General features: G+C 37.5%; 1 protein-coding gene across 13 annotated transcripts in view; it reads left to right on the top strand.

The window, feature by feature from the left end:
* Positions 1-13,564, top strand: part of HECTD1 (HECT domain E3 ubiquitin protein ligase 1) — an 87,697-nt gene that overhangs the window by 16,668 nt on the left and 57,465 nt on the right. For 12 of the 13 annotated variants that reach the window (XM_070587222.1, XM_070587252.1, XM_070587242.1 and 9 more), the window contains exons 3-5: positions 8,328-8,562; positions 11,956-12,183; positions 13,236-13,517. In XM_070587222.1, coding sequence (XP_070443323.1) covers positions 8,328-8,562; positions 11,956-12,183; positions 13,236-13,517 — 745 coding nt within the window. Of the gene's footprint in view, positions 1-8,327; positions 8,563-8,652; positions 12,184-13,235; positions 13,518-13,564 lie in introns of all 13 variants that reach the window. The other variant, XM_070587233.1, reaches the window with a different exon arrangement.

Below are 13,564 nucleotides of genomic sequence, written 5' to 3'. Positions count from 1 at the left end.
CCTCCTTTTCTTAGTCCCCAGTTCTCCCTGGGCCTTAGATGCTCGTCCACCTCCATTGCACTGTGCGTGTGTTACTCAGGGTGTAGTCTGGGACTTACACCTGGGGCTGGCCTTGGGGCCAGGCTGGGAGGAAAGAAACTCAGGAATTTCTCCTCATACCCTCTGGCTCACAGAGGCCCCTTTTCTATGTCCCCTCAGAGCTTTTCTTGTGTGCTTCTGCTCCATAGTTCTGGGACTTAACCTGTCTATGGGTTAAACCTGGAAAAGGAAAAAGCCCTTGAAACTACTTCCATGATGGGTCATTATTTAAGTTTTGACTTCCTTTCCTAATCCATGTGCTTTGTCCACTTTCAAGAGTCTGCATATAGTTGCTTTTTTGTGTTTTGTCCAAGGTTTTTGTTGTAATCATTGGGAGAAATAGGCTGTAATAAGCTTATTCCACTTGACTAGTTATGAAATACATTTGTTTCAGAAATTTGAAAAAATCAGAAAAATTTAGAGAATGAAAATTGTCTAGGATTATACCATCTGGAAATAAGCCATTTTGATTTTTTGTTCTAGTTTCTTCTCTGCATATTTTTACATGATCAACATCATGGTAGATACGAGTTTTTTCCTTTTCTTTTACCTGATATTTCTGTCAAACAATATTTCTGTCATAACAAGTTCTTAGTAAGCAGCTTACAAAAACCCGCATAATCTGTCATATGGATGTGTCATATACTTAATCATGCCCTTGTTATTAGATATATGTTATGTCCCAGTGAGCATCTTTATATATGTATTTTTGCCTGATAACATTTTTTTGAACTGCTGACTTCAAAATTACATATGAGAGGAAGTCAAAGTTTTGTGTCTGTTTGAAATAATAATATTTAATTATTTTTAGAAGTCTGACAGTGTATGTTTTTTATATTAGTCTTCTCTCATAACTAATTTCAGAATGGTACTGCTTTTGGTAGAGGACCTTGTGGTTTTTTATTGTTTTGAACTTTAGAGTTGTGTTGGAAAATCTAATTGAAGATAATGTGACAAGTTTTCATTCCGTGGAGGAATGAATGGGTAGGTTAGTAAATTTTGATTTTTATCTTTTAAGAGAGATCGGAATGGAAATTTAAAAATGATGTCAATGTCTGCCCAGTGTGGTAGTTTTATGTTTCATATCTGCCTCATGTATGTGTTCATACAGAAATAGTCTGTTAGAAATGCAGAAATAAAATCTCAATGATTGAATTTATTTTGGGTTTTATTTATGACTTTTGCTGTTCTAATTAGAGACTTTTATATCCTGAAGTGTGTGTGTATGTATATAATGTTAGATTATTTTTTATTTTCTTGGTAGAGGTTTGAATATTCTGTGTTTAATTTTTAAAGTTTGGTAATTCTGTCACAGCTAGCCAAACTTTATGAAATAAAGTTAAAAAATACTAGAAGTCAGTTTGATAATATCTGTCAAATCAAAAATGTACACACACAAACACTTCTGAGAATCTTTCATTCCTAAATACTGGTACAGGTGTGCAAATATATACTTCCAAGATTGTTCACTGCAGCACTGTTTCAAAATAGTAAAAAACTGGAAGCCACCTAAATGGCTAATAATGTATGGCTATTTATTATATTGGATGTTTTGTAGACCTTAGAAAGATTGAGCTAGATCCTGTTTATATAATGTGGAAAGGTGGTCACAACATATCCATTAAGGAAGTGAGCAAATTATAGGATAGTATTTGTAGTATGAGCCTACTTGTAAATAACAGAAGCTTGATGACGAGGCGCTGGAATCATCTGATGACTTGTTCTGTCACATCCCCTTGAATACTGGCTTTTAGTTGGCATCTCTCTTGGGTTTGTTAGCTGGAATACCTACTGGCCTTGCAATGTGGCTAGAGCTTCATCACAGCATAGTGGTTGTGTTCCAAGAGCAAGAGTTGCAAGAGAATCCGGGAGAAGCTTTTATTGGCTTAGCTTTAGGAGTTGCAAAGAGGTCACTTTCACTGTATTCCTAAACCTGCCCAGATTCAAGGGGTTGGAACATAGGCCCTCTTAAAGGAAAGAGTATCAAAGTCACGTTACAAAAAAGAATATCTGGATATGTGGGATGGGAACTAATACTGTAGATGTTGTTGGAAAATATGCCTTGTCATTTGATTCTTCAAGCTTCCATCCTTTGCACAGTTTATTCTCTTTACTTAGACTACAAGAGCTTGTCTGCTTGGCCAACTTCTACTATATGGTTTATTGAGCATCTTTTATGTGCTGAGCACTGTACTACGTATTTTATATACATTATCTCAAATCCTTGCAATAGCTCTTCAAGGCAGAGAATACCTTGACTTAAATCAGACTTCTTCCTTTTTTGTGAGGTCTTCCTTTCCCTTAAATCCCCTGAGTTGAGCTTTCCTTCTCAGAACTTTTTATGAACCTACCTCTTTTAGGTTTTTATTATAGCACTCATTATATTTATTTTTGCTGCATCACATTATCTTTCTCCCTATTAAACTCAGTTTCTTCAGACAAGGATTATTTTCATATATTCATTTATCAAATATTTGAGTGTCTGCTAGGTAATAAGTATTGGGCTTGGTTGTAGGAAAACAAGAGATAGGTAAGGTATAGACCCTACTCTCAAGTAGCTCATGTTTTCATGGATGAGATGGTAAATGGGAAAATATAATATAGTTTGATGGATGCTTTTGGTAGATAGGTTTCGCTGAATGCTCTGAAACCTCTCAAGTGGAATGTAACTGAGAATGAGTAGTGAGATTGGTCTAAGGCAGGCTTCCTAGGGGAGGTGCTTTCTGACCTGAGTCGTCTTAAAAGTTTTTAAATTTAATTTTAAAAGTTGCCTTGAAAAAGGAATGCCAGTGAAAAAGAGGAGAAGGTGGTAAGAAGTGTTTCTTGCGAAGGGGACATGTGTAAGGGCATGAGGATCCGGAAACTTCTGAGTAGGGTGGGAATTATGTGTGGTGAAGCAGGAGTGAGTTGAGTGTTCATGTGTGAAGGGGTGGAGAGGGGCATTGAATGAGGCTGATCACAGATCAGATCTGTAATCCTGATGAATTTGGGTTTTATCTTCAAGGTAGTAGGGAGCTCTTGAGGGATTAAGAAGGATGTGACAGTATCAGATTTGTGTGTTAGAAAAATAATTTTGGTGATGGAGTGGTGAAGGGACTAGAGCGTCTCGTGAGAGAGACGAGTTAGGAAGCTATTGTAGTTATCCAGATAAGAAATAATGAGGGTTGGAATTCAGGGCAAGGGACAGAGACTAAACAGATTTAGGAGGTAGAAACGTGAAGATTAAGTATTGGATTTTTTACTTTAGGAATAAGAGTTTGGAAGAATTTTATGATTTTTACTTCAGGGACTGGATGGATGGTAGGTTAGAGAATAAGTAGTTTGGTTTTTGGTAGGGAAAGTTCATTTAGTTTTGCGCAAGTTGTGTTTGATGGTTCCTGAAACATCTCCAGGTAGAGAGCTGAGGAGAGGAGGCAATCGGGTCTGTAGTTGGGATTTAGGAGAGCAGTTTGGGCTAGAGTCTAGACTTGGCATTTTGCTTTGCTATGGGAAATGAGAGAAGAAGATGGAAGTGGAGTCAGTTTTTTGTGTTGTGGGAAGGTGTGAGGCGGGGGTAGGAGGTGGGTGACCTGTTGGGCCAGGGCGAAGGCATGTGTGTGGAGGGGTGGGGGCATATTTGTGAGGGGTTGGGCATGTGGGGTGGAGAAGTAGGTCAGTAAGGGAGCTAATGGAATTCTTTTTGTTTGGCTTCTCTTTCCATAAGCAAAAAATTTCTCATTTTTTCTTAGTATGATTAATTCAACAAATAAAACTTGAGTGTCTCCTATGTTGAGAGAACCCTGCTGGGTGCTGTATGAAATAAATTCCTACCCTTGAGGAGCTTATAGGCTTTTAGGGAGAGTTACAATGGATAACAAAAAATAAATTATAAATTGTAAAGTAAATTACGACAAAAAACAGGAGTCTTGTTTTGGGTAGTTAGGAAAGGTAAGTCTAAAAGCTGAGGAGATGACATTTAGGTTGAGACAGGAAGGATGACGGAGAGCCAGCTATAGGAAGAGTTGGGGGAAAAGCATTTTAGGCAAAGGGATCAAAACACATCAGCATCTTTATTTATTTTTCTGTCTTTCTCTATCCATTCAAATCCGTGAATTTATACCAATACAGTCATGGGCCACATAATGATGTTGTAGTCAACAATTGACTGCATATACAGCTGTGGTCCCATAAGATTAGTGCCGTATAGCCTAGGTGTGTAGTAGGTGATACCATCCAGCTTTGTGTAACTACTACCAGGGAGGAAGAAATTTTCTTCTAAGAATTAAATTGACATGAGACAGATTAACAGGAGGAAAACGAACAAAAGTTTAATAACGTGTATACTTGGGAGAAACCCAGGAAAACCAAGTAACTTGCCAAAATGGCCAAAACCCTCACCTTAAATACTTTCCTCAGCTAAAGACAAAAGAAGATGTTGAGGATGGGGAGAGTCAGAGACTTCAAAGGGAAGGAAGGCAGCTCACAGGTAGGTGAAAAGGAGCAAACATTTGGAAAAGTGTTTAGCCCCACAGAAAACACATGAACACAGAGGGGAACCCAACAAACAGACTTTTCTAGGTTCCTCCCTGTCTACCACCTAGTTGATGTTATGCTAAGGTGATAGCTCACTTCCTGAGACAGGTGTTTTCTTTTTCTTTTTATTGAGTTCCTATAGTTTACGTCACTGTGAAGTTTCAGGTGTACGTTATTTCTCGTCTGTCACCACTTAAGTGCTCCCCTTCATCCCTTGTGCCCACTCCCCAGTGCCTTCCCCTGGTAACCACTGAACGGTTCTCTTTGTGAGACAGGTTTTTAAAAATCTATCTAAAATAATCCTCATGTTAAAGAGACAGATTTTGGGGTGGCAAATTTTGTTCCCCTGCAGTACACTCTGTGATGTTCACCCAACGATGTAATCACCTAACAAGGCATTTCTCAGAATGTGTCCCCATCTTTAAGCAATGCATGGCCGGACCTCAAGTTCCAATCTAACACTGCAGGATTCATTCTAGTTTACTCTTTCTGTATTTGCAAATCCATTCTGCAGTGAAAAACCTGGCTCCCATTATCTTTAATATATTTATTTATTTGATTACTTACCTTGTAGGTATCAGTTGCCCATTACTGGGGCATTCCCCTGCACAGTTGCCCTCTTCATCATGCTCATACTCAGCACCCTATGCCAGACTGACCCCCTCCTCCCTCTAGAGATACCCTCCTCAACACTAGTGCTAGACCTCTTACATGGATGTCTAAGTGGCTATTTCAGTAATCCAAACAGGCGTTTGAAGTTGGCTTAGGTTAGGGTTGTAAAAGAAGTTGGTGATCACAAATTTATAATGAGATCGGTTTTCTTGATTATGTACATAGTGTTTCTTAGGTACTCCCTATTGACATAGATTCAGACCCAGGGAAGGTTGTGGTTCTGGTTGTGGCGTGGGAAAAAGGCAAGGGACTTTCGAGGGTCTTGCTCATGGAAGGTAGTCAGTTGCTTGTTGATAATCATAAAGCTCAAGTTGCATTCAAAGACCAAGTTGAATTATTTGTTAACATAGGGTTTCTTTGGAAGTGATACCAAGAAGTTCCCTAACCAACAACTGAAGAGACAGTTTTAAGGTTTAAAATGTTTTCGTTACAATGGCTATATTAAAGCAGGTACCCAGCAGAGTATGTTAGGAAACACTTGTTAGTAGTTTGTTTTAGTTTCAGTATGGACTTTCAGGTATACAACTATAGTTTTTTTCAAGGATTCTGTATTTTTAAGAGTTTGTTAATTAATGTTGGCATGTTTTTTCCCCAACCATTTTGCTCAATTTGTATTGTTGATATTTTGTAATTTGCTTTGGTTCTAAATTGAAAAATTAGTGATTATAAGAGAATATGCCTTAAATACCTTCTCATTGTTGGAAAAGTAACTCAAGAACTAGAAAAATAATTTTTTTCCTGTCCAATAGACAAAAGTACAACAGATATTTTGTACTATACTTTTTAAAATTTTATGAATCAGATTTTCATTATACCTGATATAAAATAAACTCTTATGTGCAGACCATCTTTATTTCTCTCTTAGAAATAAAATTGAGGGGGCTGGTCTCGTGGCCGACTGGTTAAAGTTCACATACTCCACCTTCGGCGGCCCAGGGTTTCACCGGTTGGGATCCTGGGCGCGGACATGGTACCGCTTGTCAGGCCATGCTGAGGCGGCATCCCACATGCCACAGCTAGAAGGACCCACAACTAAAAATATACAACTATATACCAGGGGGCTTTGGGCAGGAAAAGTGGGAGGTGTGGGGGGGAGATTGGGAACAGTCGTTAGCTCAGGTGCCAATCTTTGAAAAAAATAAATAAAATTGATCACAGTTAAAATCAGAGAACCTGTGTTTAGAACTTTCTGTTTTTATTTGTTTGTTTGTTTATTTGAGGAAGATGCACCCTGAGCTAACATCTCTGCCAGTCTTCCTCTATTTTGTATGTGCGTTGCCACCACAGCATGGCCACCAAGTGTTGTAGGTCTGCACCTGGGAACTGAACCTGGGCCTCCGAAGCCGAGCACACTGATCTTAACCACTAGGCCACTGGCCTGGCTCCTGTTTTTATTTTTTTAAACTGACCCTTTAATCATACTTGTTCAGGAGATTCGTTACATTTTGGGGAACATAGCAGGCAACATAATTATTCTCCAGATTAGCAAATATTACATTTCCCCATGAACTATAGAAAGTTATACTAAACTTTTTTCTTGTTTTGTTTATTTAGTTTTTGATGTGTAGTTTTTGAACTAAATAAGAAAGGCAGATGAATAATTTTCTTATTTTTAGCATAAAGCGTATGGTAGATCTATCCATTCTTGTCATTTGATGTGAGGACTGTCAACTTCAATATTTTATTCTTTGTTCAAAAGCTGCTGTTTTCTAAAGAAAAAAACAACACTTTTTTTAAGTTGTGTTCTTCCTCAGTAGTAGTAACACTTTTACAATCTCTTCTCATCTGTTCAGTTTACTATATATGCAGATGCAGAGCAGCAAAAATGCTTTAAGATTCTGACATACTAGTCAGTCTTCTGACCTTACCTGAGAACTAGGGGGCTATCTCCTATAACCCAGCCTCAAAGCATTTTCTCCTCAGAAAAATTACAAGTGACTACATGGTGTAGCTTCCCAGTGTTGCTGGCTAATAAAACCCAGCTGTGTTTAATTAGTGACTGGTTGACTACTGAATGCAACAGATCTAAAATCTTCTTTGATAATATTCCTGCTGCTGGACTCCTTAAGTTAAGATCATCTAAGCAGATATTAAAGAGTAGAGTTACTTTGGCGTTCATAGTGATATTTTTAAAAAGTCACTGAAGATATGTACGTACTAAAAATTGGTGGAAAAATAATTCCACTAAATGTTGAGTACTACTTTTTTTGTTACCCGTAGCCCATTTAAAGTTTAGTCTATGCAGAAAAGTTAGAATAATGCCTTTGATGTCATCTATAACTGAGATTTCTACTAAATGTAAGTTACAGTCTTTCGTATTTTAAGTGTTGATAAAATATAAGGGATATTATTGATACCTCACAAATTCCGATTTGATAAAACTGTGTCCTGCAGGTTTGTATAGCAGGCGGAGGGAAGGGGAGCTGAAGTTAATTCGTTCAATATAATGCCAGGGTACTGAGCTAAGTGTGTAATGTGTGTAATTTCGTGTAATCTTCATAACATTTGGATAAAGTAGGTATTGTTTAGATATTATGTTTGCTTTATAAATGAAGAAACGGGACCAGAAAGGTTACACAGCTGTTCTTCTATGTTTTACCCAGGTCCGTTAAAACCCAAATCAGCGCTTGTTCCCATAAAACATGAATTGAACAATGTGCCTGGCCTTCAGGAACTCTTAATGTAAATAACGAAATAAAGTGATACATGAAACAGTGTGGGCACTGTTTTTATAAGGTTTTAGGTGAAAGTACCACTTAACTATTTGGGAAGATTTTACAGAGCAGTTGTTGTTTGAGCTGAATATTGTATAGCAATTTTTTTTAACATGATTTCAAGTTAATGCTGCTACTTTAAACGGTTTACAACCTGATATTTTCAGCAGTGATGAAATTAGCATGTGAGTATTGTTATGGAAGCAAAAGCAGTGTGAGAAATATTACCTAATATACATGCAGACACAGTATTGAGCATGATGTATTATGTTATAGTTTTTATCTGTTTTGTTAATATTTTGATATTAAGAATTTAGTAACGTAGATGTTACATGATTTCTTTCACTGCAGATGTCCTCCTCGCACTTTCTTACCAGCCCTCTGCAAAATTTTTCTTGATGAAAGTGCTCCAGACAACGTGTTAGAGGTGACAGCCCGTGCCATCACATACTACCTGGATGTATCTGCAGAATGCACCCGAAGGATTGTTGGGGTAGATGGAGCTATAAAAGCACTTTGTAATCGTTTGGTTGTGGTCGAACTTAACAACAGGACTAGCAGAGACTTAGCTGAACAATGTGTAAAGGTAAATCTTAATTATTTATTGGCCCTTTGAAGATGACTTCAAGAATAAAAAGTGTATTTTGCTAAAAAATAAAATTCTTTCCATTGTCAGTCTTACTTTATTGAGAATGGTTGAGAACAGTGGAGTTACAGTCCTTGTGGCACCAAAGAAGAGCCATATGGCTTGGGAAAAGAAATCTTACCTTTGAAGGAAAATTGCAGCTCAGTGATAATGCTCTTCTGTGCTGCCTCACTGCTCTTCAGTTCCTGGTGGCCACAAACACTTTGAGATGAGTTATCCCTATTCTTATCCAAAATGATTTTGTATGAAAATAGTAACAATAACAATCTCAACTAACAGTGATCACCAGTGCCCGGCATGATACTAAACACTTTACGTGTATTAACTCATTTAATCTTCATGACGACTCTGTATGAGGTAGTTGCTGCTAATATGATCAGCTCTATTTTAAAGGTGAAAAAAATTCAAGCGCAAATGGTGGTATACAGTGTGGGATAGTGTCATAACCAATTTGACAATTTATTAATCACAAAATAACAATAAATCTCTAGCTTTTACAAAAAAAAAAAATTGAAGCACACCAAGGTTAAGTAACTTGCTTGGGGTGATACAAGTAGTTAGTGGCAGAGCCAGGATTCAAAGATCAGGAATTTGAGGGGCTGGCCCCATGGCCTAGAGGTTAAGTTCAGCGCATTCCATTTCAGCGGCCTGGCTTTGGCTCCTGGGCACAGACCTACACCACTCGGTGGCAGCCATACCATGGCAGTGACTCGTGTACAAAATGGAGGAAGATTGGCACAGATGTTAGCGCAGGACCAGTCTTCTTTAAGAAAAAAAACCCCCAAAAAACAACCCCACAAACCCAGGAATTTGAAGACTAGGAAGTCTGGTTCTAGGGCTTAGGGATTTAACTATTTTGCTGTACACTCGTTAGAGTTAGCTGTTTTTATTCCTCATGGGACTAATTATAAATTTTATGTGACTCTGAAAGCATCAGTACCTGGTCAGTAGTTTATTGGGACTCCTTGGTGAACACATTTAGATTTTACATGATTCTCTTTTTATGATTCCTGTTTCATTCTTTTTATGATTCTTACTGCTCTAAGTCAGCAGTTTTTAAACTTTTTGTCTCAGGATCCCTTTACAAGACTTAAATTACTGAGGACCCCCCCAAAGCACCTTTGTTTTTGTAGCTTATATCTATTTATATTTACCATATTAGATACTAAAACTGAGAAATTTACAATATTTATTAATTTGTCTGAAAATAACAAATTCATTATGTGTTAACGTACATTACATTTTTAATGAAAATAACTATTTCTTGAACAAATAGAAAATTAGTGAGAAGAGCAGCATTGTTAGGCATTTTTGCAAGTCTCTTTAAAAATATCTGGCTTGGGGCTGGCCCCGTGGCACAGCGGTTAAGTGTGCATGTTCTGCTTCGGCGGCCTGGGGTTCACCAGTTTGGATCCCGGGTGCGCACATGGCGCCGCTTGACAAGCCATGCTGTGGTAGGCATCCCACATATAAGGCAGAGGAAGATGGGCACAGATGTTAGCTCATGGCCAGTCTTCCTCAGCAAAAAGAGGATTGGCAGCAAATGTTAGCTCAGGGCTAATCTTCCTCAAAAAATAAAAAATAAATAAAAATTTAAAAAAACTAGAAGAAAAAATGTCTGGCTTAATAGAAGATAGCTGCATTCTCATATCTGTTCCTGCTTTCAGTCTGTTGCTGTATAACACTTCATATACCTTCTGGAAAACTCCACCCTACGTTCCTGAGAGAATGAGAGTGAAAAAGACAGTTACTGTTATAGTATTATGAAAGAAGTTTTAACTTAAAGGATCTCTGAAAATGTCTTCCCCACACTTTGAGAGTGCTGTTGTAGCTGTTAATGTTGACTTTCTGCTTCTCTGTCTGTGCATTTATTTCTGTCTGTCTCCTGGAACAGAAGAGGTATCCATTTTCCTGTTCAGAACTTTTCCTCCCTTATTCTCTTGGTCACATCACTTATTGTTTCTTCCAGAACTGGGATTTTATGCCATTACTTCTCCACTGACTGGTATTTTCAGTCTCTTCCTTGACTATTAAACGCTATTCCCCCTTTCTCCGTTTCCTTTGCAGGTTACTCTTACTTAGTTAATTCTTCCATGGTAGTGTTTCCTAAGGTTCTGTTTTTACCTTCTTAAAATTGTATAAAGTTTGCCTAGACAGTCTCGTCTATCACTGTCAATACTGTTCATGTGTATGATCATCTCTCAGTATCCTCAGGAGATCGGTTCCAGGAACCCCCCGCGCGTACCAATGTCCGTGAATACTTCAGTCCCTTATATAAAATGATGTAGTTCAATGAATACGTATATGCCCCTCACGTCTTTATCTCTAGACCTGACCTCTCTCTTGAGTTCTAGACTCCATATTCAAAGGCCTGTTGGACTTGTCCAACTGGATGTCCAAATTCATTATCTTTCACTACATATAAACTCCTTTTTTGAAAATTGGCGTCACTTCCATTTAGTCACTCAAGATAGAATGTGCATCCATTATTTCCCTTTTTTAACTCTACATAGATAATTAATGATCAAGTCCTTTTCTAGTTTATTGCCCCCTGTTTGTCCCTGCTGTTAATTGCCTTAGTTAAGCCCGCATCCTCTCTTGAATATTAATGCTTGAATTTTTGCATTTGCCTCTACACTCTTCCCATACCCCATTTCCCAAAGTTGTTAACTGGAAATCTGATCATCTGATTTCCCTGCTTAAAACATATTTCTTGCTTACAGAATAAAATCTAAGTTTCTGGTATGCCTGTAAGATCTGTGGACCCCTGTTAATTCTTTAGTTCTACCTGAATATCTTAAACATCAACATAATTGAGAAAATAAAGCTGATTTTTAATGTTTTGATATTCATAGAGTAAGTATGGGGTTACTGAATAATATAATAGGTAGCATTTATTGTTTTTTTTTTCTTTTTGTAAAAAAACATCTTGGACCTTTACAAACTTTTGTCAAATTACTTTAGTTCCTTAGTTTGTCCTGCAGGTTTTACCGTGTAAGCCTACACTGTCCAGTATGGTAGCCATATATTACTATTGAACACTGCCAGTGTGGCTACTGCAAATTAGGATGTGTTGTAAATATAGAGTATACATGAGATTTTGAAGACTTAGTACATAAAAGAATGTAAAAAATACCAATAATTTTTAAGATTGATTATATGTTAAAATGATGATGCCCTGGGTATATTGGACTAAGTAAAATATAATAGTAAATAATTTCTACTCTTGTAATTTATTTTTAAAAATGTGGTTACAGATAATTTGGAGGGTGCATTATGTTATCTGTGATTCTAGAAAATTAAAATTGGACTAACTGTATTCTTTTGTTAAAGGTGTTAGAACTGATATGCACTCGTGAGTCAGGAGCAGTCTTCGAGGCTGGTGGTTTGAATTGTGTGCTTACCTTCATTCGTGACAGTGGACACCTGGTTCATAAAGATACCTTACACTCTGCCATGGCTGTGGTATCAAGACTCTGTGGCAAAATGGAACCTCAAGATTCTTCTTTAGAAATTTGTGTAGAATCTCTGTCTAGCTTATTAAAACATGAGGATCATCAGGTAGATAAATTGCTGTTATAAACTTTGTTTTCAAAAAGTGATTTTATAGTGTCCTATTTATAACTATAAATTTTTCACTTGATGAAGTAGAGGTAATTCCATCTTTCTCTCATTTTATGTCTCTATGTGGTAATCTTTTTTATTTTGGCAATGAAACATTTTAAATTATAAAAGTGATATGTGTTTATTCTTAAAATTTAAACTTTTTAGAATATGTGATTTTTAAAGCTGCACTTATATTCATGGAATTTATTGACTCAGCATGATTTTGTTGACTTAAAAAGATAGTTCTGGGGCCAGCCCTGTGGCCAAGAGGTTAAAGTTCTGTGCCTCTCCTTCTGTGGCCTGGGTTTGTGGGTTTGGATCCTGGGTGCAGACCTGCTCCACTGATAGGTGATCATGCTGATCATGCTGTGGAGGCATGCCATGTATAAAGTAGAGGAAGACTGGCTCAGATGTTAGCTCAGGGCTGCTCTTCCTCAAGCAAAGAAAGTGGAGGATTGGCAATGGATGTTAGCTCAGGGTGAATCTTCCTCACCGTAAAGATATATATATAAATAAATAGAAAGATAGTTCTCATTGAGAGAAAATAACACTATTTAAAAATCTTATGTGTAAACTTTTCTTGAATAAAATACTTTAGAAAATAAAACTTGACTTTTAATGCCTTTTTACTGTTCAAATGTTAATTATTTTCGATTGATATTTATAGATTATCTTGGCCAAGTTGTACATAATAATAGTTAATATTTAAAGAGCTGTTACTGTCCATCTAGGTTCTTTACATATATCATCTCATTTAATCTCAGACAATGAGTTATAGGTACTAGTTAGTTTCCCCATTTTACAGATAAGGGAACTGAGGCCTTGAGCAGTTAGGTAACATCCTCAGGTTGTACAGTTAGCAGAATGTGGAGCCAGGGGCAGATCTAGACTGATTGTATGTTTTATCTATTTGTTACCTCTGCCTTTCTTAGTCTCGGTATTGAAATAAGCAGTACTAGCCCTTATTAGGTGAGTTTTATCCATGTGCATGTTCTTTACATCCTTAGGTTTCAGATGGAGCTCTGCGATGTTTTGCCTCACTAGCTGACCGATTTACCCGTCGTGGTGTTGACCCAGCTCCATTAGCCAAGCATGGATTAACTGAAGAGCTATTATCTCGAATGGCTGCTGCTGGCGGTACTGTATCAGGGCCATCATCAGCTTGCAAACCAGGTCGCGGCACCACAGGAGCACCTTCCACAGCTGCAGATTCCAAATTGAGTAACCAGGTGTCGACAATTGTAAGTCTGCTCTCAACACTTTGCAGAGGCTCTCCAGTAGTAACTCACGTAAGAATGGTTTTGAATCTTTGATTTTTAATCTTTCATAGAAAATG

Source organism: Equus przewalskii, chromosome 1 (assembly GCF_037783145.1).
Source record: "Equus przewalskii isolate Varuska chromosome 1, EquPr2, whole genome shotgun sequence".
NCBI lineage: Eukaryota > Metazoa > Chordata > Mammalia > Perissodactyla > Equidae > Equus > Equus przewalskii.
Note: the sequence above shows the minus strand (reverse complement) of the source record. Positions and strands in the feature narration are given on the sequence as shown.